The sequence below is a fragment of the Penaeus chinensis genome, chromosome 5 (assembly GCF_019202785.1).
Source record: "Penaeus chinensis breed Huanghai No. 1 chromosome 5, ASM1920278v2, whole genome shotgun sequence".
Classification (NCBI taxonomy): Eukaryota; Metazoa; Arthropoda; class Malacostraca; order Decapoda; family Penaeidae; genus Penaeus; species Penaeus chinensis.
In genome coordinates this window covers 1,270,526-1,294,525 of record NC_061823.1, presented here as the reverse complement: position 1 = coordinate 1,294,525, position 24,000 = coordinate 1,270,526, and the positions used below count along the sequence as shown (strand labels likewise).

Below are 24,000 nucleotides of genomic sequence, written 5' to 3'. Positions count from 1 at the left end.
ACTCCTAAAAAAAAAATTAAAATCTTTCACATCACCTTATCATTACTAAAATATCATACCTGACTTCTTAAAGACCAAAGTTTCACAGTTTTATCCTTGCTACATGAGATGAAAGAATTCTCATTATCTAGCACGTGGATGGACTTAACACTGTTTGTATGACCAGTAAATGTCTGTAGCTTGATCTGCTTGAAGTTAAACCTAGCATCCTGTTCACTTCTTCCAATTTCATGTTCCCAGTAAGCCAGCCAGTTGCCTCGTAGATGCCTGTAATATGAAATTATAGACATTCAAATAAAGTCTAGGTTTGGATATTTTATTGTTTTCCTATTTCAAATACAACATCTGTATTCAAGGGCCTTGTGATACTTTCCATTTAATTTTTTTGCTTTACTATTGTAGAAATAATTCCTTCCATGCAGATGATATTTCTTAGTATTGCCACTGGGAAGTTTTCAGCTATTAGTTGCTACAATTCTGGAGTCTGTTGTTCTTTGCATTTTACTGGGCTTATACCCCTGTTTTACTGCTAATAATACTAAATCAAAATAACACGTTTGGTATTCTAATATGCTAAATGACAGAACTTTTTCAACCTACCTTTGAGTATTATCCATTTTTCCACCTGTATATTTTGAAATATCAACAGTTGTTGCAAAACCTATGGAAGGGGGAAGTTCTGACTGAGGTGTAATAATACTATCTGGAGCATCCTGGAAATAAAGGCAATGTGCTACATAAAATTTTCCATTCTTGTTATTATATATATCCCTAATCTAGGTTGTATTATGGACTTTGAAATAAAATAGTTTAGCAAAGTTAAACTTGTTATCATTTCCTAACTACACTGTTTAAAAACTGCAGTTTTTCTGATGAAATAGTTGTCTTCCTTATAACTTCCCTTTGCCCTGTTTTTACAAACCTTTATGTCTATTCTATTTCCAGTGACAGCTACATTAGTTCCTCTGTTGCTAGGTCTCCGCCCGCCTAGATCTTCACTAGGGGTAGCAGAACTGTTCATAGCCAAGCCATCATCTGTCAATACTGTTTCACAATCAGATATACTTCTAAGATTCAATTTTTGAAATAACCAATGCTCACATAACTACTTTCTGAACAATAGTCATTTAACAACAGTTGTCAAAATAAATATACACATTTTACAGTGACAATTAATGAACCAAATGAAAATCATCCTTAAAACAGATAAGTATTTCAGTGGTTGAAAAAATATAATGAACATTACACATACCAGCTGCATGGTGAGCCTGATTGTTTTCATCATACTGTAGACATAGAGAACGCAACAAGTCATGGTTAGGTAGGGTTGTTTCCATGTAGGAAGCTCCTAAGAACCTGCACAATGGGACATAGGACAAGTAGGCCAGTTCTGGAGTCAGGACCTGCTTTAACTCCTCTATTGCCTGTTGAAAATGTTATAGTTAACAAATAAAATGTTTGGCCACAGCTTGGATAATAAGAGTATCTAGAAAGATATTGTAATTTCAAAGTTCTTCAATGCATATTAAATAATTCTGGTAAATTGTGTGCTGTGGATCTTCATGCAGATATATAACCTTCCACAGCTGGCTGAAAACTATTTTTTTCATATTTTTGTAAATGATGAGGCAAGGCAAATAGTTACTACAATCACCGAACTAGCTTTAAACAATGCTTTTGTAATACTAACAAAGTTAGAATTTTCCTCTGCTAATGTTATCCTACAGGTCAAACTTGCTTAAAATTAATTAAAATAAGATGAAGAATTAATATAAACACCAAAAATATAACTCTGGCAACATAATCTGGACTTTCTTACTTTGGCTTTAACTGAGTCAGTACTGGATCCAGGGGATGCCTGAATGCCTCCAGGAGTTCCCTCCTCACTTCCACCTAGAAGTTCCTCAGCTTCTAGTGATCTGTAAGACAGACGACCTAATGAACATTTCCAATGTTTGGCTTAATTAGTTAACGTGACATTTAATTTCTTATAATTACTGTTTGATAGTTGTAGTGTATACATCATATAGGTCTTTTTCACAATGCAATAATCAAATATAATTCCATAACTATATGAGAATCGGTAATTTGTGTTTACACAACAATATTTTAGGTCATTGCTTCTGATTTGTATATGTACACAATAATCATAATTGATAATCCTTCTGATTACATAATGAGCTGCTACTTCCTAAAAGTTAAATATTAAATCATATCTATCCTATACGTCTTTGCATATGTTACAAGTCCCTTGAAAAAGTTTTTACCTTGGTGATGCACCAAGCTGATTTGAACTGGTGTGACATTTATCAAAGGCTGTCATTAGTCTGGTTATGGTTGGCATTAAAATGCTTTTACTCATCTCACGTCCTACTCTCAGAGCCATGATGAAGAGGCAGTCAATGACCCTACATGCTAGAACTCCTCGTGCTGTTCCACCATGTGGGAAGTTGACTTTGGTGGATGATAGAAGGCGAATAACAGGATACACAGCATTGCGGATAAGAGTTTCCTGAAACATATTTTTACATTATGTTTACAATAAACTGCAAACAGAAAACTCTCTCCAAGAATGGAAAAAAATCACAGTATTTACTTGTACTATAATAAACAGTTTGGTGTGAAGAGACATTCATATCCTTTCTTTATACCTGCAAATGTTCCATAAAGGTGCTATCTGTAAGGTAGGGAAGAAGGTGCTGCAGCAAGGCCATGGCACCTAACAGCCCTCCTTCCATTGTAGCAGATAGCTTGCGTCGGCATGAGGCAACAAGTTCACATATATGACACAGGTACTGGAGGAGAATGACTTGTTCTCCATATAGACCTTGTGATTAGAGAGAATTTATTAAAGACATAAATTTTCACACAGACTGTTTATATGCTTTTGCTATTAGAATTGTAAAGAAAGTCTATTTTCAGGTATATTCCAATACAATACTGCTTAGTAGTAAATCTGATTAAAAATATTTACAATACATACAAGCAATTTCTGACAGGCAATGGAGAACCTTTGCAGCATATCGATCTCCAAGAATACGCTTTCTGGTCACTGAGAGTTCATCTAAAGGATCTGAGGGGATGGGAGTCAGAGCTCCAGAGTCTGGCAGATAACATAGCGTCAGCATCCTCAGCAAGTTCCGAGTCATGTAACGTGAAGTAAGCACTGGGCCTAGTCTGCCTGCCAACCAAAGGACACTCTCACAACACACATCTGACATGTTATGATCTAGATCCATCTTCTGCTTGGCATCTTGGTTTTCTGATTCTCTGAATGTGGCTGTCAGGGTGTCAGAGTTGTCTTCACCAATGTCAATGTTGGTGACATGAGGTTCCTTTTCTAAGCGGAAGTTGGGCAATGATGTAGAGTGCTCCCCTATCGACTTTATCAGAGCTATGCCATCTGTGCCACTCTTTGGTATGGTAATGCCTGTGGTTGTGGACACACACAAGGGAGAGTATGCAGACACCAGAGGGGTTGGAGTGTCTGGATTGCTGGAAGCCTCATCTTCATCTCCACTCATGGAAGGTGAGTGGGGGGATGGACACAGTGAGGGGATGGAGCCAATACCCTCCTGCAGGGACACCTCATCCAAGCTAATGGTCTCTGATGCAAGAGGCGATCTGCTCAGGGAATAATACACAGGGTGAGATATATGTTTCAGGGGGTAATACTGAAATGTGCTTCTTCATCATCTTACACAAACCTATAAGGAATTTAAGCCTTTTGAAAACCAACAGATCTAAACTTAAGTCATCAAAACCAAAGGCTACATGAGTCTCCAAACATCAAAGCAACTGCTGGATTTCTACCCTGTACATAGTAATTATGTGTCATAAATCCTTGGACCCAGTAGGTATGAGGGATCTTAACCATGAACCATCACAGTCAGTTATTTTTCCTTAAACTTTACTTACAAACCTTACCTCATTATATATACACATCAAAATATTGTGGAAATAAGAGGAAATACAACTAATGTAATAAAACAAAGGAATTTATGAATACAATTTATGAGAAAAAATAATGACAGAAACATCTGTCATTCTTTTTCATTAAATTAAATTTCTAAAATCTTAAAGACCTGTTTGCTTAACTGTGAAAGGAAAAGTATGCAGAAAGGTTTTACAAATGGTTACACTGGATAATGGGAAAAATGTTGACAGTACCACAAAAAATATTTAAAGATAAGGGAATATGAATGGGAACTGCAATTTCCCAGGGTCTCAGAGTAGTAAGGGTAAACTTGATTAATACTCATTATGTACTATGTGTCTTTTTTCATACATATTTTGTTCTTCTCTATTTGTTGTCACTTTTCTAAGTGAGGTTTTAATTAAATAAAAAGCACTGTTCTTTATACTAAATTCACTATTTCATATGAACTGCCTGCTTCTCTAATAAGAAAATGGCTCATTGCTGGGTGTTTCGTATGTGTGATGCTGTTCTTCCCGCCCATCTGCTGGGGTGTCTCACCCGTGAGACGTAATATAATGGACTTCGGGGACATGTGTAATGTGTATGGGGATAGTTCCAAGATTCTTTCTACTACTATTATTTTTTTACATGTAACTACTAGTTATGTCATGAGGTCATATAAAAGATGTGAAGTTGGTACGTCAATTTACCTGGAGTTTGAAGTCATATAAGGATGGAGGGAGTACGAGTTATGAGGAGAGAGAGAGAGACATACAGACAGAAACTAATAATGAAAATTAAAAATAAAGGTGTGACTTGGGAGGGAGAAAGGGAAACGGAGATAGATAGATAGACAGGGAGCCAGGCAAGTAAGAGGAAGTAGGCAGATAGAGAGACAGAGGTGTGTGTGTGTGCGTGTGTGTGTGCGTGTGTGTGTGTGTGTGTGTGTGTGTGTGTGTGTGTGTGTGTGTGTGTGTGTGTGTGTGTGTGTGTGTGTGTGTGTGTGTGTGTGTGTGTGATAGATAGAAGACAAGATAGATAGATAGATAGACAGGGAGCCAGGCAAGTAGGAGGAAGTAGGCAGATAGAGAGACAGAGGTGTGTGTGTGTGTGTGTGTGTGTGTGTGTGTGTGTGTGTGTGTGTGTGTGTTCACATGTGTATGTGTGCACGTGTGTGTGTGTGTGTGTGTGTGTGTGTGTGTGTGTGTGTGTGTGTGTGTGTGTGTGTGTGTGTGTGTGTGTTCACATGTGTATGTGTGCACGTGTGTGTGTGTGTGTGTGTGTGTGTGTGTGTGTGTGTGTGTGTGTGTGTGTGTGTGTGTGTGTGTGTGTGTGTGTGCACGTGTGTGTGTGTGTGTGTGCACGTGTGTGTGTGTGCACGTGTGTGTGTGTGCACGTGTGTGTGTGTGTGTGCACGTGTGTGTGTGTGTGTGTGTGTGTGTGTGTGTGTGTGTGTGTGTGTGTGTGTGTGTGTGTGTGTGTGTGTGCACGTGTGTGTGTGTGCACGTGTGTGTGTGTGTGTGTGTGTGCACGTGTGTGTGTGTGTGTGTTTGTGTTTGTGTGTTTGTGTGTTTGTGTGTTTGTGTGTTTGTGTGTGTGTGTGTGTGTGTGTGTGTGTGTGTGTGTGTGTGTGTGTGTGTGTGTGTGTGTGCACGTGTGTGCACGTGTGTGTGCACGTGTGTGCACGTGTGTGTGCACGTGTGTGTGCACGTGTGTGTGCACGTGTGTGTGCACGTGTGTGTGCACATGTGTGTGCTCGTGTGTGTGTGTGTGTGTGCACGTGTGTGTGTGTGTGTGTGTGTGTGTGTGTGTGTGGGTGGGTGGGTGGGTGGGTGGGTGGGTGGGTGGGTGGGTGGGTGGGTGTGTGTGTGTGTGTGTGTGTGTGTGTGTGTGTGTGTGTGTGTGTGTGTGTGTGCATATGGATGTCACTATGCGTGCATGGGTGTTTGCGTGCAAGTGAAGATGAAGTGATGTCATGAAGATAAAGGAAGTGACGTCATTACAGTCACCATTTTTACTTTCAAAACATCCACACACACACACGCATATGCACACATAGTGACATCCATATGTGCGCACACACACACGCGCATACGCACACATAGTAACATGCATATGTTGGCACACACACACACACATGCGCGTGCGCGCATGCACACACAGTCACATTCATACGCACACACACGTACTCACACATCTTACTTCCACATAGTAGTAAGGACATCACATATGGAAGTGATGTCAGTACACAGGCAATGATGTGATTGGTCATGTTATGTGACATGTGACCCATGCTGCTTTGACCTCACTGACTACTGTTGCTTCCACATTTCCCGCCAGGTCGAAACGCGGGAATTTTTGTACCTGAGCAGGACATTGCCATAGACGAGTTGTTATGGAAGTTCCGTGGGCAACTAGGCTTCAAGACCTACAACCCAACCAAGAGGGCAAGGTTAGGGTTGAAGGTCTATAAGCTTTGTGCCAGTACCAGCCCGGCTGGAGGGTACACCTGTTGTTTCCAGGAGTACACCGGGAAGGACTGTGGTGACATACCCTTGTCCACAGAAGCGGCACTGCACCTGATGAAGTTTGGTGGCTTCCTTGGTAAAGGGTACCAGTTATTTCTGGATTACTGGTATATGTCGCAAGTCCTTTTCATGTGTTGCAGTTACATAGGACTAATGTGGTAGGGACAGCCCGGCTGAACAGGAAGTTCATGTCCAAAGACCTCGTAGTGAGGAGGAAGGGCGATGTCAATTGCCGTAGCAGTATAATGGGCATGCTAGCCTTGATGTGGAAGGACCACAGCAATGTCACCACGCTGTTGATAATCCACACCGCTGCAATGGATGGGGACATGCTGTTGGTAATAAAAGATTACAACGTCGGTATAAAAGGTGTTGATGTTGGTAATCAAATGGCCAGTTTTTACCCAACAACTAGCCACTCCAAGGTATGGTACAGGAAGGTCTTCTTTTTCCTCTATGACATGGCCATTGCCTGGGCTGTCCATCGTGCCCTGGGATCGGAGGAACCACAGAAGGCCTTCCGAGTTGGCCTCGCCTCAAGGAAGGGGCTGACTCTACAACTAACAGAGCCATGCCGAGTCTACCTGTGACAGTGAGGCAAGCTCTTCTTGATCACCGACATATAGTGTTGGAGATACCCGACAGCAGGAGGAGGTGCTACTGAGTATGTTCGAGCCAGGAACTTCAACGTAGTAGTAGGAGCTACTGCACCAACTGCAATGTCGGCCTTTGTACATATCAATATTTTCAGGAATGCACATTGCCTTATAATCCAATGGCGCCGGGTATAGCAAATTAAAAAAAACTCTACGCTCTGGCGAACGGCGGCAGCGCGCCGACTCTGAGCGCGTGATATCGGTCCATCAAGCCGAATCATTGCCTCGGGGCGTTTTGGCGCGGTGCCGCTGCAGACAGCCGCACGCCGCACATCGTGCGTATTGTTATGACGGCGATAGCCGTGACCCGTTGCCATTGGGATAAAGAAGCGGAAAAAAAAAAAAAAAAAAAAAATCTGTAATTTTGTAAAATCTCTGATTTCCCCTCAAAAGCATATACTTCAATATAATCCCAAGGCTATAAAATAGGGTGTAAAACGAGCTTACGCTCTGATCTGGTCGCCCACGGTGAGTGGCACGTGCTGTGGTCCCTGGCCGCGGCCACTTGCCATTATATTTGAAAAGTAAGGTGCATGGCACTTCAAAGGACCCCTCACAAGTAGGTTAATCATTGTTTTTATATCATCATCATTCCTATTATAAAGTGAATTAGTAAACATATGGCACAATAAAACTAAAAATAGTGCAAATACCATTGAAAATACACATATACAAAAAAGTACAAGTAACACCATCAAACAATACTTTGATTCCCAAATCACATTTCAAACAATTGGGCTATCCTTAAGGACAGTTAAGGTGTCTTGTCTCCATGAACACAATAATTATAAAATTAAATCTTTAAGAATTTCAGCAGTTTATAAAGTGGTAAATGTGCTATTCTTTTCCCATCTTCTCAATGCTGACAGATATCATGCAACACCATGCAAAATGAAATAGTAAAGCACTGGCACTAAATAGTCTAGCCTCACCTCAGCTGATCACTAGCGTCCTGCATAGGTGTATCAGGCGAACTAGCTTCTACTTCTTCCTCCCCGCCTTCAAACACGAACACCTCTGAAATACCCACATTCTTCAGCATACCTACATCTTTATTCTTTTTTTGTGATTTTCTTGTCTTCCCTACTAATTTGTCAAGGCATCATTCAAAAGTAAATAATGGTTGAATTTTCTTACTTGAAAAAAAAAAAAAAAAAAAAAAAAAAAACACGATGAAAATCTACACATAGCACATAAATTAAAATTACTTTAATTACAATGTTAGCACCAACTGCTATTCTGTGAGATGTAATCTATAAATTTCAACACTCCCAAGGAAAAAAACAACACAGATCCAGTTGGATTTGTGTCAATAACAATCTTTTAAAGTATTAATTCACTCACAACCACAATAGCTCTAACCTGGCTCAGCCTCTGCCTCAGCATCTGTGAGGTCACCTTCTACTCTTGCAGCACCAGCCTCTTCTGCCTCCATTCTGAGGGTGAGCTCTGTGTTGCTGGAGTGTGAGTCCTCCTCACAAGGGGAGGTAACTCCTTCACTACCCAGGCTTATGTCCACACTCCTAGAGCAAATATTTGATAATTATCTGGGGACTACTAGAAGTAGCAAGGGTGTAGTGTACTTCTAATTCAGCAGAGGATTTAAAATAGCACAAAAAGGTTTGATAACTGGCTCTAGAGTTTCAAATATTTAGGGTATATATAGCAACTTAAATATCTTCAACTTTCATTTACTTACTGGTACAATTTCTTAAGCTAACTGTGTAACTTACAACCAGATGACTTACTTTAGTGTAGTTGACTGTTTCCTCACTATCTCTGCAGCTTGTTGTGCTCTTCCTAAAACTTCTTTGTAACCTCCTACACCCTCTATTAATGGTGTGACAAAGAAGGTGAGGAACTTATGCAACCCAAACCAGACTATTAGTTGCAGTAAGAAAGAGCGATGGAAGAGCTTCAGATGTTTGTCTGTGACAGTTTCAGCTTCAAACAGTTTAACAACTGGTGGTAAGAGGTGTTTGTTTGCTTCCTCTGGCCCAAGGGCCTGGGCTAGGGGACTTGTCAGGTACCAGGCAGCATTTACAGCACTCTCTGGGAATTCAAAGAGCTCTATGAGGTACGGCAGAATGAGACTCAATCCTTCAGAGGACAGACTTGGTAATATCTTTGGTAGGTCCTTGGCAGCCATCTTGACCCTAATTTCAGCCACTTTCATGATGTACTCATTCCTCTTTTGCAGATCACAACATGAAAGTTGAGCTTCACTAAGGAGTTGTGAGTACTGCCTCATCTTGCATACAAAGGCATACAATTTAGGAAAATATGAAGGGAAGACAATTACATTAATCAGAGACTGAAGAAGCTGGTGAGGGCTGGGAGGAGGGAGACCATCTGAAGACACAGGCTCATACTTGTTAGGGAGAACATAGTCTCTGGTGTCCTGTGCACTGTCAATCTGAAATATAACCTGTAGTGTGTGACGAATGCACCTTGGTATGTCAATCTGATCATTTATCAATAGTTTGAGGGCATGGGCATACCTCTCTGGTAGCTTTGCCCTGTTACTAAGCACACGACATTTTGGGGCATTAAACATCTCCACGGTAATGCATCCTATGGCTTGAATGTCTCTTACACGTCTCAGATGAGCAGCCTGCTTGACTGCTTGCTGAATGTCACGACATTTAAAGGTTCTTTCAGGAATCATCCTTGAAGTCTTCAGGACTAAGTTGAACAACATTTCCACTTGGTTGAGTGCCACAAGTGGATTATAGTCCTGTGGGAGTTGGATCATGGGCATTTCCAGTACTTTTTCCTCAAACAGAGAAGTTCTTGATCTACTCAACTTCTTTGAAAGGGCCAATGATTTAATGCTCTCAGTCTCTTCATCCTGACGTTCTGGTGCAGAATCTGCTTCACTCTGCTCATCTGATTTCTCTATTTCTGAAAAAAAGTGTTATTATGAACATAGTATTATGCATACTCATAATAATAAAATGGCTACAAAAGGAATATACACTGTAAGGGAAATCTACATTAAATAGTTAAAACTAAACAAAAAGTACACCTTTATTTTGTAACAAAACTTGTTTATTTTGTCATATCTCCACGAAGGCATGGGCCTGATGATTTGATGTCAAAACACAAGGCTTTGTCAAATAACATTACACTTATCCACTATTCAAATAGTCCAGGAAGCTCATTTCTTATAAGAGAGACAACTCATTTCTTTTTCCTAGCTTTCATGAATATTGGTTTCTTGGCATGGGTAGGCCAAGTTCCTCTTGTAAAAAAAACTTTATTGTCCTCACAGAAGTGTTCTTTAGAAAATTTGTGATTTTCTTCAGTGCAGAAGTTGATCTGAAGAGGTTTTCTTGTTCATTTCACTAACAACTGACTTTCTGCTAGGTAACAGTACCAGGAGACATGTCCAGCAACAGCTTTCTCAATCTTTTTGTTGCTGAGCATGCATGTACATGGTAATTTGACCCATTTTTTTCACATGCAAGGGATAAGCCTATTCAAGTTTGAAGCTCCATTATGGTGTAGTTTGACATATGACAATAAAATATACACTTTTCTGGTGTGAAAAATCAAGCTGTGAAACACTGAAAACCATAATTTGCCTTGGTGGAACTTGGAAATTTAGGCCTGTTTATTAGCTGGGGATAGACAAGCTAGACGATTTGCAGTTCTCAATGGTTAAGATTAGCTTTTCCTGACTTGTTTCCTGTCCCCTGTATAAAGATGCCCTACATGGGTAATGGTTTGAAAAGTTTGAAAAAATATGAATTTCCCACCAAATGGATGACTATCAAGAAAGATTTCTTCACAGTCATAAATATTTTCATAATTAATAATTTGAACTGTAAATCTATTGGTGTATGCATAGTACTGATGAAAGCCAAAATGAATACTGTATTCTGAAAATTTTAAATTCATGAAGAGTACTTTGTCTTCATCTATAGTTTCTTGAATCACTAAAGAGGATGATTTTGAATGAAGTACACATTTGCTTTCCTGTGTGTCAACATACTAACATACACTTAACCCTTACGATCCAGGTGACATGACCATCACGTCATGAAAAAAATTGGGGTGAAGGGCAAAATTTGGCTGAGGGTCAGGTTGATGGGAACTCACCACCATGAGAATTATGGCTGAAGGCCAGGGTGATGGGAATGACTCGCCATGGATGCACAAAGCTCTTGGAGGGTGATTAGACTCACTGGGCATTTAGGGAGGGGCTTCTGCATCATTTCCATCAATAAATGAGTGTGGAATGTACCATCCGTAAGCCATGACTGGAAGAGTGCTGGCTCCAGGAAGGATGCTATTTGCATGCTCATGATCCTCTCCTATGCCAACTGTGAGCAGTGGTGTAGGTTGTATTATAAAAAAAAAATTATATTATGTAAAATAGAAAAATTACACAAAGAACAAAATGTTACTTATTGTTAAGGCAAATCAAATGACAAATATAAACACAGGAAACTGGCAAAACAGTTAAAAATGCTTATCCAGAAAAAGAGAAAATAATCTAGGCTGTCCATCGTGATCAGAGGAATCACAGCAGGCCTTCTGAGCTCTTGAGGGACTCAAGAGAAAGGACCAATTCAACCAGGAGCAGAGTCTTGTTACCACACAAGTGTGTTCATATACCCTTTTTCAGTGTGGCAGCCAAGCTGTTACAGAGGAATGCTCCTGGGAGCGAGAAGTTTGTCTGGTGATGTAAGGACAACATCCCCTGATGAATCAGCTTTGAAGTGAGTCCTGGTGTCATGCCCTCGTTCACAAAAACGGTGCTTCACTTGATGGAGTTTGGCGACTTCCTTGGGAAGGGATAACAGTTTTTTGTGGATAACTGGTATATGTTGGCAATCATATGACATAAAAATCCTGGCATAAGGCTTATGTGAGCAGCCACTCTGCTGGGTGGCTTCTTCTACGCAAGGCGCATGCGAACACGTATGCGTGGTGACAAGACTCTGTGCTTTCTATTAGCAAAGTTATTTATTCTTTTTATGCATAAGCATCTTTACCTTTTGTGGCCATTTTCCAATGTCCATATTTGCCATCTGATTTGCATTATTCAGATTATAATAGTTTTTTTCTTTGCATAGACTTCAATCATCTCTATAGGTAGTCTACAACTCAGTGCCAGAAAGTAAAACTGCAACACTATATTATTTGTGTAATTAAATTTTTTTTTACATAATATTCAATTTACAACGTGAGTCACTGTTCACGATGCCAGGAACAGGATGCTAAGCATGGAAATGGCATCCTCCAGTCACTGCTCACGAACATTTCATTCCACACTCATGCATCAATGGGAATAATACAAAATCACCAAATGAGTAAAATAAATCTTTAATATGGTTTGTGCACTTGTGGTGAGTTTTTCCCAGCATCCTGGCCTTCAGTTGAAATGCTCACGAGGCAGGTTTGTGTCACCCAGCCTACAGCCACATTTTCCTGTGATGGCATGTTCACATCACCTTCCTTAATACATTATGAATAGTTATGAATTTGTGACAGTCCAAAGAACATTTTTATACTAACATCAGAAAAAATTTAAATTACAAAGACTTCTAAAATTTCCTTCACCCATCATTAACCCCTTAATGACGGGTGAAAAAAAAGAAAAAGAAAAAAACTCTATGCTCTGGAGATCAATAACAATGTGCCAACTTTGAGCGCAGGAGTTCGGTACATCAAGCCGAATCACCGGCTCGTAGCGCTTTGGCGCGTTGCCGCAGCGTACAGCTGCACTCCACAGATCGAGCGGTTTGTTATGACACCTCAGGGTGTGACCCGTCTGGAAGGGGTTAAGGGGTTAACAGCATGAAATATTTAGTTTTCTTTCACAATGTAATGAAATATGTTTTCATTTGAATCTCCCTGGAAATATGCTGTAGTTTATAAACTGGTTAGTATGTGTACCAAGTATGAAGTATGTATGTTAAAAAATAGAAGAGTAAATTATGATAATATTTTGATTTCGCTATGGCGGTTGGTACTTTCCATCATCTCCCAATTTTGCACTTCAATACAAACAGCATGTCAGAGGCGGATTTTTTAATAAGCAAAATATATCCTTATTTTATACTGAGAATGGTGGTTTAAATGACAAGCTGTAAAATTAAAATATCAAGCTGCAATGCACCTCTCATAAAGAGTTGAAATGGTTATCACATCCTTTCCATTTATTTCTGGTAAAAAAACAAACAACTGTGGATAGTACAGGAGCCCAGCTGGTGCCTTAACCCAATGCCACCAGGGAAAATGAACAAAAAATGGGGAAAATGCTGTGCCTATTTTCTATCATTTTTGTGAAATTTCTGCCCATAGATGGCTCTGCTAGTGCTTAGCCATAAAGGAGTCAATTAGTAGACCCAGTGTTATGAATATCGATGGTGTTATTCTTATTATAAACATTATAATTATTATAATGTTTTTTAACATTAGTAACAGCAAAATAAGATAACGTGAAATATTTCGTAAATCAAAGAAAAGGGTAAATGGGCGTGACAGGCAGTACTCGTAACTGGCTCATTGATGACTTAGTACATAGCCATCTATGTGTAAAAACAATCAAACAAGTACTCACAGTGGGCATAGCACGACTGTACATGTCATACCCGTCGGCATTGGGTTAAGTATGTGGACAACCCACCCCATCTTCACATCCAATATCTTTTATTTAATCATTTGCAAAGATAATGTATGCAAATGACAGAACACAACTACATAGTTTCCCCATACCCATGGGACCATCACATCATGAAAAAATTGGGCTTGAGAGGCAGGTGAAGTGAAGATGCCCTCATGGGAATATTTAGCTGTGGGCTGGGGTAACAGGAACTTGGCATTGTGAACATTTCGGCTAAAGGCTGGGGTGACAAGTACACAAACCTCTTGGAGGGTGATTAGATTCATTTGGTGCTTAGATAGGGGATTTTGTGTCAACTCCATTGATAAATGAGAGTGGAATGTACTGTCCATGAGCCATGACTGGAAATGTGCTAGCTCCAAGGAGGATGTTGTTTCCATGCTCAGGATCCTATTCCTGCCCATTATGACCAGTGGTGCAAGTTGTATTACTGAAAATCTAATATTATTAATCCATTGGCGTCGGGTATAGAAAATTAAGAAAAACTCTACGCTCTGGCGAACGGTGGCAACGCGCCGACTCTGAGCGCGTGAGTTCGGTTAATCAAGCCGAATCATTGCCTCGGGGCGCTTTGGCGCGGCGCTGCTGCGGACAGCCGCACGCCCCATTTCGGGCGTATTGTTATGACGGCAATAGCCGTGACCCGTCGCCATTGGGTTAAAAAAAGTTACTTATTGTTATCATTATTGCACTAAGTTACATAGACAGGTCATATGGAGTCTGTGCAAGGAAAACTGTCTATTACCATCTGGATAAAGAAATTAAATGACAAAAGCAAAAAATGCTTATGCAGAAAAAGAGAAACTAACATTGCAAAGGGGAGGCATAGAGTGTTTCTACACATGAGTGTTTGCGTGCACCTGGCCAATAAGTTGCACGCCCATGGGAGTGACCACTCATGTAAACCTAAAGCTCATATTTTGGGTCACGGGCTGGCAGTGAAGCACCTGGATCCAATGGATTAAATTCAAATGATTCTAATGGCTAACTTTATGTGTTTGTTTTATATGTACAGAAACCTCCTCAGAAGTGATAACCACCCTGTGACCTGCTACCCCCCCCCCCCCCCCCCCCAGTCTGGAGCATTGGAAAGATTCAAAGGCTCCAGTCAGTCTTGCAATCTGTTTATTTTTTGTCTGTGCATCCCCGACTAGCCATGTTGTATTAATGCTAGGAATATTGATTATAGTATTTGTTCTGATATTGATCAGAAACAGGAAGTGTCTTGAGGAAAAAATCCTAAGCCATGAAAGGAAAGCTGGTATCTTACTTGCTTCCTGCTGTGCTGGGATGCTGAACTTGGGAGGGGAGCGTCCAAGGTAGGGTGAAGGGGTCAATCTTGGTGGGTGAGGCACAGAGAACAACTGTACTACTGCTCCAGTTGACAGGGTGGTGTGAGCATCAACCAGCTGCAGACAGACGTTCTTTGCCTTGACAGCTGCACTGCCAGATAATCTGTGGGAGGGATTAGTATGAAGTCTTTGAAGGGAAAATTCTGATCCCTGAGAGACAGTGATGAAAAGAGAAGAAGATTTCAAGTGACAAAACATTTATTCTACTAACAATCATCAATAATTTTCAATAACATGTTTCTGAAATAATTTTATAAAACATCTGGCACAATTCAAGATAACAACATTCTCAGAAATTGCCACCAAGTGACTCTCACAAAGACTAACTTGTGTCCAAAATTAAGGTCAATCCAGTGGTGCAGGCGCTGTGACACACGGTTACTCTCAAGAACTGAGCGATGGTAGCCAAGGAAATCATCGACACAAGTACACCAATCAGGAACTTCCAGATCACCCAGGTCATCGTGGATGCTCTGAAATAACATTTTCGGATTCATTGAATATTAATGTGTGCTTATGTGTATGTAACAATAATCATATGCTTATGTGTAAGCAAAAATAATCATAATCTTAAGTTATTGATGTCTAGCATTTTTTTTATCCATTATCCATTAACCATTCTGTAGTGCCTCTAAGTTACTCCTGGGACATTAGGACTGGTTGTGATTACCATCTACTGAAAGTGTTGGACTTGAACTTTGGCCAGCGTGGCTGCTAGCTGAGATTGCAACAAATGCACCAAAAAGCTCTGTGTGTGTGTGTGTGTGTGTGTGTGTGTGTTTGTGTGTGTGTGTGTGTGTGTGTGTGTGTGTGTGTGTGTGTGTGTGTGTGTGTGTGTGTGTGTGTGTGTGTGTGTGTGTGTGTGTGTGTGTGTGTGTGTGTGTGTGTGTGTGTGTGTGTATGTGTGTGTGTGTGATAATATTCTAATACATGCTACCTGGGATAGCATGTACAAACAAGCCCTGCCAACAGTGAATTTAGTTTATTCATTGTATTCATACACAGATGGCTTTGAAAGTTTTTAGCCATGAGTGAGTCAATCACTAGTCTTATCTATCTCACCTATTTACCCTCTTCCTTAATTTTCTGAAATATCTTATTCCATCATATATTGCCATTAGTATTGTTAATAAAATGTAATAATTATAATGTTAATAACAATAATAACAGCATTAATATTAATAGCATTAGAAAAACTAAAACATTTTTTTTTCTCAAGGGAAAGGAAAATCAAGTGAGGGTAAGTAAAATACTAATTGACTACTTGGTGGCTAAGCAATTGTGGAATCATGTATGTATAGATACATTTCACAAAACAATTCTACAGTGAATATTACTTTCAGTTAATGAACAATTTTCCTTTTTCAGGAGAGTTATTTATGATTGATTATCATAAAGCAAATGCTGTTGAAATCATTCCAATCTAATATGAAAACTATTCTTCCAAAAAACAACCCATGCCTGGCCACTTACTTTGAATATTGCAGGATCAATATAAAATTCAGGTATACATTCATCTGGAGTCCAAAGATAAAGGCGACTAATTGTGGCAGGATAATGCTCAGGAACCCACTGCTGGCGGACATATTTTGTCAGCAACTCCTTTGGAGTTATCCGGGCCTTGTAGACATAATAAGTTATCTCACTGAAGACTTCTGTGACATGATGTGCAACCTGGAAATATATATGTAAGTATTAATTAAAATAAATGAAGATCAACAACATTAAACATTGTTTTTGAGAGAACCATAAACCTAATAACTGAACCCAACAACATACTGCCTGCTTGTTCTGTCCTTGACTGGCAGCCATCTGGTAGGTGTGGTCCAGCTGCTGATCACCCTTATTCAGCCTGAATTTGGTCTTGGTCAAGTCCCTCCAGCCAGAATTTCTCCCTGTGAAGTCCATCACCCAAGGCACAGTGGGATGATGATGTGGCGAGTTGAACTTTCTACCAGCGAAGAAGTTCAGGCATAACAGGTAGTCGAGGGTTGTAATTTGGTGGCCAACCTGGGTGTATCAATGAATACAGTAAGAAAAAACATGTTTGGTTAGTAGTGATGACTGATTACATTTACTACAAAATAGTACATATTATTCATACAGTAGGGCAGGCAATTAAGGAATCCAGTGAGGAACTACCTAATCTGTGAATCAAGATCCCTAATAAAAGTTCTAAAGAATAATGGTATGTAACATGTCTGATATTACCTCTTCATAGAATCAAGAGGTACAGAATAATGGAAGAGTATTCAGTAAATTCTGACTAGAGGGACTTCAAGAAACTACTTTATTTCCTAACTTATAACCTATCATTTAAAAATTTCCCAGAGAAGAGCCTCGTATGTAAACCTACTCAATAAAAATAAATTAACTAAATTAATCCATTGCCGACGGGCATGGCATGTACATCCATGCCATGCCCTGTGTGTGTGTGTATACTGTGTACATAAGCACATATAAGCTATGGCTCCCACGTGCTTGCGGGCTGCCACGTAGCGTGCCCACGCGGTACCCACACTGACCCAAGCCGACCGGCCAAGGATGACCCAGGTCACAGAGAGTTCCTGTGCTTGTCCAGTCAAGGTGGGCTGCCCGGGAGGGCTCTGGTCATAAGCACATATAAGCTATGGCTCCCACGTGCTTGCGGGCTGCCACGTAGCGTGCCCACGCGGTACCCACACTGACCCAAGCCGACCGGCCAAGGATGACCCAGGTCGGGAAGGCTCTGGTCATAAGCACATATAAGCTATGGCTCCCACGTGCTTGCGGGCTGCCACGTAGCGTGCCCACGCGGTACCCACACTGACCCAAGCCGACCGGCCAAGGATGACCCAGGTCACAGAGAGTTCCTGTGCTTGTCCAGTCAAGGTGGGCTGCCCGGGAGGGCTCTGGTCATTCTTGCCAGCCCCCCCCCCCCCCCCCCCCCTCGGCTGACCGCAACTATCCGCACTACGCCTTACCAAGACTTGTCTCATGTTGCCACATCTGTGTGTTGCTTACTCTTCTAAATAGGAGTCAAAGCTACCGTCCCCTTTTACTACTCCTGCTTAACCAAATGTTTAAAGCGTCTAAATAGCCTTTACATATCTGGTGGCAGGGTGGTAGTTGCGTCTTTCGGCTCGCAACTCGGGCACACAGTCTCCGGTTACCGCTCAAACCATCGCTCCTCAAATGACTACGTGAGGGCCTTTTTCTTTTCTTTTCTCTATCTTCCCCCTAAATGTGTTAAGCTGTATGTTCAGTCATGCTCACGTTGGTTTTGTTGGGTTAAAGTGCTAATTGACAGCAAATGGCACACTCTCTATTCTTCTGACCTTAGATCACATTATTGTGTGATCAAGGTATGGAGTCAAACAATATGAATATCGTTCATTTATTAAGTATTTATTTAATTTTTCTTGTAATTAGAGAGTTATATTGTTTCAATTGCAACGAATTTAGCACGTTCATGATTTTACTGTTTTCATGAACATCATATCATTATTTCATTTCTCACTGACCATTTCCCGTCTTGACCTGACCTCGGAGTAATAAGTCATTAGTCAAACCCGCTTGGACAGTTGGGTGATCTGACCTCACTTTCACTTTGAGGAATTAGGCGTAGCAACCGTTACATGTTCATTGGTGACATGTTCTATCGGCGCTAGAGTGGAGCTTGTAACGCGAATTATATACATTTATATTTTAATATAGCGCCAGAGACCTTCCCCATATCATAGTATCAGAGTGCCTAATTACCTGGGGTTGCATATATGCCTAATAGATCTGTGCTCCGTTATTTCGTTTGGCAACTTTTGAGCCAGTATGACCCACAATTACGTCCGTTAAATAATGTAGGACTAGGGTTTAAGATAGAATAGTGTTTCACTTATTAATCACACTCTGCTCACACTTTAGACGTCACTGCCATATTTGGGTAAATCCCCTCGATTTGTGATTCATGATAAATACCCGTTAGGCATTGCATGAGCGCCATCATAGACTCACAGTTAGAGTGGGTTATTTATAAATTTTCCCAGCTCGTTTCGCTTCATAAAGTACGGTATTTTGGGTACAGACCCCCGTCAATGAAGTCTGCATGCGTAGTTTGACAAATTGGTATCTCGGGAGATTTGCTGATCCTGAGAGGATTTGCTTGCAAATGTTTTTCACGTCATCGTTCATTAGTGCGTCATTCTGTCGCATATCATTAAATGTTAAATTCAATGTGGTAGTTGAAATCTGTGTGAGGTCACTCTCACTCTCATTAACTGTCATTCACACACACACACACACACACACACACACACACACACACACACACACACACACACACACACACACATACACACACACACACACACGCTCACTCACACACACACACACACACATACACACACACACACACACACACACGCTCACTCACTCACACGCTCACTCACTCACTCATCCACGCAGAACAAAAGACACCGAACAAAAAACATCGTATTTGCAAGCGTAAAGGATCTATGACGCATCTCTTTGCCCGCGAGTTTGTCAGTTGTAATGTGTGACTTGTACATGAATTATTATTTGACAAACATTTCTTTTCTGTGTTACGACAATGGTTCATGTAAACCTTTGCGGGTCGCCCAATTGTCATTTCCCTTTACCTTATTCTTCTTTATCTATCAAGAGACAGTTTGGTAGTTCAAGCCAGGTCCTTGCGGATTGCTACTACCGTCTCTTTCTTCTAATTTCGTCTTTGAACATAAAACACAAAATGAAAAGTAAAAAAAAAAAAACAAAAAAAACCGAAAGTTTGACCATAAATAAAAAATGCAAATCTATATAAATAATTGGCTAGTGGCGCTTAACACCCCCTCTTTTCTTTTGTCTTTCTTTCTCTTACTATCTTGGCCCTTAAGTGTAAAATCTGGTTCACAATATCTGTCACAGTACTGACGGAGGCCCTGTTGCAGAAGCGGTCATCTTCAGACGCCGTAGAAAACATCACCGGAAGATTGCCAGAAGCCAAGAAAGACTAGGATAATTGTCAGAGCAGAGCAAGCCACCCCAGGATGTGGAAGGGCGCCGCCTGTCAGGACGCCCATAGATCCAGTGAAGGACCAGCAACTCGCCAGCACAGGTACTAGTCGCCCCATGATGCTGTGGACGGGTGCCGCCTGCCTGGACGCCGCAGATCCATTCAAACTCCAGGAGCTCGTCACCTGAAAAGGACGCTTCCTGCCGGACGCCCGTGATCCTGACGAGGACTACAAGGACGTCGGTACGAGCACGCAGCTGAGAAGGACCTGGACGAGGACTACAAGGAAGTCTGGACGAGTCCCAGGTCAAGGAGGACCTGTGAGAGACCTTCGAGGACGTGTGGATGTCAAGGACGGACAGAGTTACCAGGGACCAGGATGAAGATGACAACAGAGACGAGCAGCCACAAAGATGCACCGGGAACATCACACATGAAGCGAAGTGATTAGCAAGTCATAGAACAGCCAAGTTGGGTCAACCTTGAGGCAAATATAAGGCGCCTCGAGAGCTAGGCGTTAGTAGGTAGCCGTGCAATATACTGTGTACGTAAGCACGTATAAGTTATGTGCATGTGTGTTTGTGTGTGCACGTGCTTGCAGGCTGCCACGTAGTGTGCCCATGCGGTACCCACGCTGACCCAAGCCAACCGGCGGTGGTGCCTGGGAGGGCTCTGGTCTTTCTCGCCAGCCATCCCCCCCTGGGCTGACCGCGACTACCCGCACTACGCCTTACCAAGACTTGTCTCGTGTTGCCATATCCGTGTGTTGCTTGCTCTTCTAATTAAAGAGTCAAAGCTACCATCCCCTTTTACTACTCCTGCTTAACCAAATGTTTAAAGCGTCTAGAGAGCCTTTACAGTGTGTGTGTGTGTGTGTGTGTGTGTGTGTGTGTGTGTGTGTGTGTGTGTGTGTGTGTGTGTGTGTGTGTGTGTGTGTGTCTGTGTGTGTGTGTGTGTGTGTGTGTGTGTGTGTGTGTGTGTGTGTGTCTGTGTGTGTGTGTGTCTGTGTGTGTGTGTGTGTGTGTGTGTGTGTGTGTGTGTGTGTGTGTGTGTGTGTGTGTGTGTGTGTGTGTGTGTGCATGTGTGTGCATGTGTGTGTGTGTGCACGTGTGTGTGTGTGTGTGCATGTGTGTTTGTGTGTGCATGTGTGTGTGTGTGTGTGTGTGTGTGTGTGTGTGTGTGTGTGTGTGTGTGTGTGTGTGTGTGTGTGTGTGTGTGTGTGTGTGTGTGTGTGTGCATGTGTGTGTGTGTGTGCATGTGTGTGTGTGTGTGCATGTGTGTGTGTGTGTGTGCATGTGTGTGTGTGTGCATGTGTGTGTGTGTGCATGTGTGTGTGTGTGCACGTGTGTGTGTGTGTGTGTGCATGTGTGTTTGTGTGTGCATGTGTGTGTGTGTGTGTGTGTGTGTGTGTGTGTGTGTGTGTGTGTGTGTGTGTGTGTGTGTGTGTGTGTGTGTGTGTGTGTGTGTGTGTGCATATGTGTGTGTGTATATGTATGTGTGTGTGTGTGCATATGTGTGTGTGTGTGCATATGTGTGTGTGTGTGTGTGCATATGTGTGTGTGTGTGCATATGTGTGTGTGTGCGCAAGTATGTGTATGTGTGCATATGTGTGTGTGCGCATATGTGTGTGTGTGCACATATGTATGTGTGTGTGTGCATATGTGTGTGTGTGCGCATGTATGTGTATGTGTGCATATGTGTGTGTGCGCATATGTGTGTGTGTGCACATATGTATGTGTGTGTGTACATATGTATGTGTGTGCGCATATGTATGTGTGTGTGCATATGTATGTGTGTGTGTGTGCATATGTGTGTGTGTGTGTGCACATGTGTGTGTGTGTGTGTGCACATGTGTGTGTGTGTGTGCACATGTGTGTGTGTGTGTGCACATGTGTGTGTGTGTGCACATGTGTGTGTGTGTGCACATGTGTGTGCACATGTGTGTGTGTGTGTGTGTGTGCATATGTGTGTGTGTGCATATGTGTGTGTGTGCATATGTGTGTGTGTGCATATGTGTGTGTGTGCATATGTGTGTGTGTGTGTGTGTGCATCAGAAAAAATTATGCTACTTCTAAAAATAAAATAATAATAATAATAATAACAAGCAACAATAACAAATATAGTAATGAGAATGATAATATGATGTTAATATAATAATACATATGCTAATATAAGTAAATAATACAAATTAAGATGTAATTTTGAGAATATAATAAATCTAACTAGATTTTTCTTTACCCTAATATTCATATACTATATATTGCAAAATTTAAAGTTATTGTTTAGGTTCACAGACTCAAATCCAGAGTCCAGCTATCTTTCCTTTCCTTTGACAGACTAGATAATCATTGGAAAAACTTTATGCCTGGGAATAGCTGTCTCTGGGATATAAAGTGGATTGGGTTTTGAACATGAATTTTAGGAGTAAAAAGGTTTGACTTACATAACAGAAAATACAGTAATTCACATGCAGGATACTGATTACACACACATATATAAAGAGAGCATTTACTCACCCAAAGCTGAGTAAGTTGGACCAAGGAGCACTGCAAAAGTGTTTCTAAATCTGCATCCTGGGTGTTACTTATCTCTGCCTGAAAAGACTGTTGAAAATTAATCTATGAATTCTGATGCAATTGCGAGAAACTGCACTTTTAAAACAATGTCTCAAAGTGGAATTCATATCTATGGCACTGTGGTTACGAGAGAGTGCTTATTCACTTCAGTACCTGTCTTAATGCCTCAAATGCATCTTCACTTGATATGAGTTTCTGATATTCCAGTAATCTACTGTCTGTTTGATTTGAACTATTCCTGTTCTCAGATCCCTCAATAACTGATGTCTTTGGCTGTGCAGTTTGGTTCGTTTCATTCTTCTTGGATACAGGCAGCAAGTTTTTTCTCTTGGCAAGGTCCCCCCGAGAATCCTGAGGGACTTTGCTTCTTTCAGAGTTCTGTTCTGGGGAGTTTGTCCTTACTGAGTCTGCTTCTAAGTCTCCTGTGCTTCTTGTGGAATCTGATGAGTGGCTTTGTCTTTTCTCTCCAATGGCAGGGTCTGGGTGCTGTTCTGACTCACTCAAAGACTTGCTCTTTGGTAGGTGTGAGGGCTGTGAAGACTCTGGCTGGATAAGGTTATCAGGAATGCTTGGAAGTAGTCTGAGGTAGAGAGCGTTGTCTATGTAGAGCTGGTGGAGAGTAATATCCCCAAGATGAAGTCCACGATCATGGGTATCTCTTGCCACTTCTAGGATTTGGTATAAAATGAAGAGTGCTCCTGCTTCCAGTCCTGAGAGCTTTGCAGGACTATAAATAGAAGATAAAATCAGTTCCTTTGCTGGAGAGAGCTTATTCTTATAGATATCAAGATTTTTATAAAATGTGCCAATATATATAACTATACCTAACAAAGCACTTCCAACATCCATCAGCTATGTGAATGTCATTCATTACAGCACTGCTGTCAGTTCTAAGAATGAAGACAGCTCTAAATCCTTATGAGAAACCTTCTTCCTAAATAATTATCAGCTTTATCATCATCATCACCATCATTGTTAACTTTCTATAAATGTTAAATTTTCATATCTACCAGACAGAAGGGCATAATGTTGCAAAAAAAATCCTAGTGTGTCACTAGGATCTTTAAGTGAAAAGACTATTCAAGCCACACCTGTATGTTAAAATTATCACTCATCATCATCATTTCCTATGTATATATTTAGTATGCAGTGAAAATTAGGCTTTATTACATAAATAAGTAAAGTATTTACTGTTTTATAAATACAGTAATCAATGAATTGTAATCAATGAATTGTATTTTAATACTGCATGAATGTACAGTTGTCAATAACCTTTATCTTTCTAGCTGTTTTATAATGAACTTATATGAAAGTTAAATAAATG

At 41.0% G+C, this 24,000-nt stretch overlaps 1 protein-coding gene across 3 annotated transcripts in view; it reads right to left on the bottom strand.

Moving 5' to 3' along the window:
• The window catches only part of LOC125025814 (WD repeat-containing protein 81-like), a 42,533-nt gene that overhangs the window by 11,093 nt on the left and 7,440 nt on the right, over positions 1–24,000 (bottom strand). Inside the window, exons 7-23 of one of the 3 annotated variants that reach the window (XM_047614063.1) lie at positions 22,830–23,403; positions 22,617–22,703; positions 16,872–17,102; positions 16,566–16,766; positions 15,420–15,565; positions 15,011–15,195; positions 8,852–10,007; positions 8,466–8,626; positions 8,036–8,120; positions 2,984–3,624; positions 2,652–2,827; positions 2,268–2,512; positions 1,820–1,919; positions 1,253–1,424; positions 923–1,044; positions 601–713; positions 60–267 (exon numbers count right to left, since the gene is read on the bottom strand). In XM_047614063.1, coding sequence (XP_047470019.1) covers positions 60–267; positions 601–713; positions 923–1,044; positions 1,253–1,424; positions 1,820–1,919; positions 2,268–2,512; positions 2,652–2,827; positions 2,984–3,624; positions 8,036–8,120; positions 8,466–8,626; positions 8,852–10,007; positions 15,011–15,195; positions 15,420–15,565; positions 16,566–16,766; positions 16,872–17,102; positions 22,617–22,703; positions 22,830–23,403 — 4,603 coding nt within the window. The remainder of the gene's footprint in view (positions 1–59; positions 268–600; positions 714–922; positions 1,045–1,252; positions 1,425–1,819; positions 1,920–2,267; positions 2,513–2,651; positions 2,828–2,983; positions 3,625–8,035; positions 8,121–8,465; positions 8,627–8,851; positions 10,008–15,010; positions 15,196–15,419; positions 15,566–16,565; positions 16,767–16,871; positions 17,103–22,616; positions 22,704–22,829; positions 23,404–24,000) is intronic. The other 2 variants (XM_047614065.1, XM_047614064.1) reach the window with 2 other exon arrangements.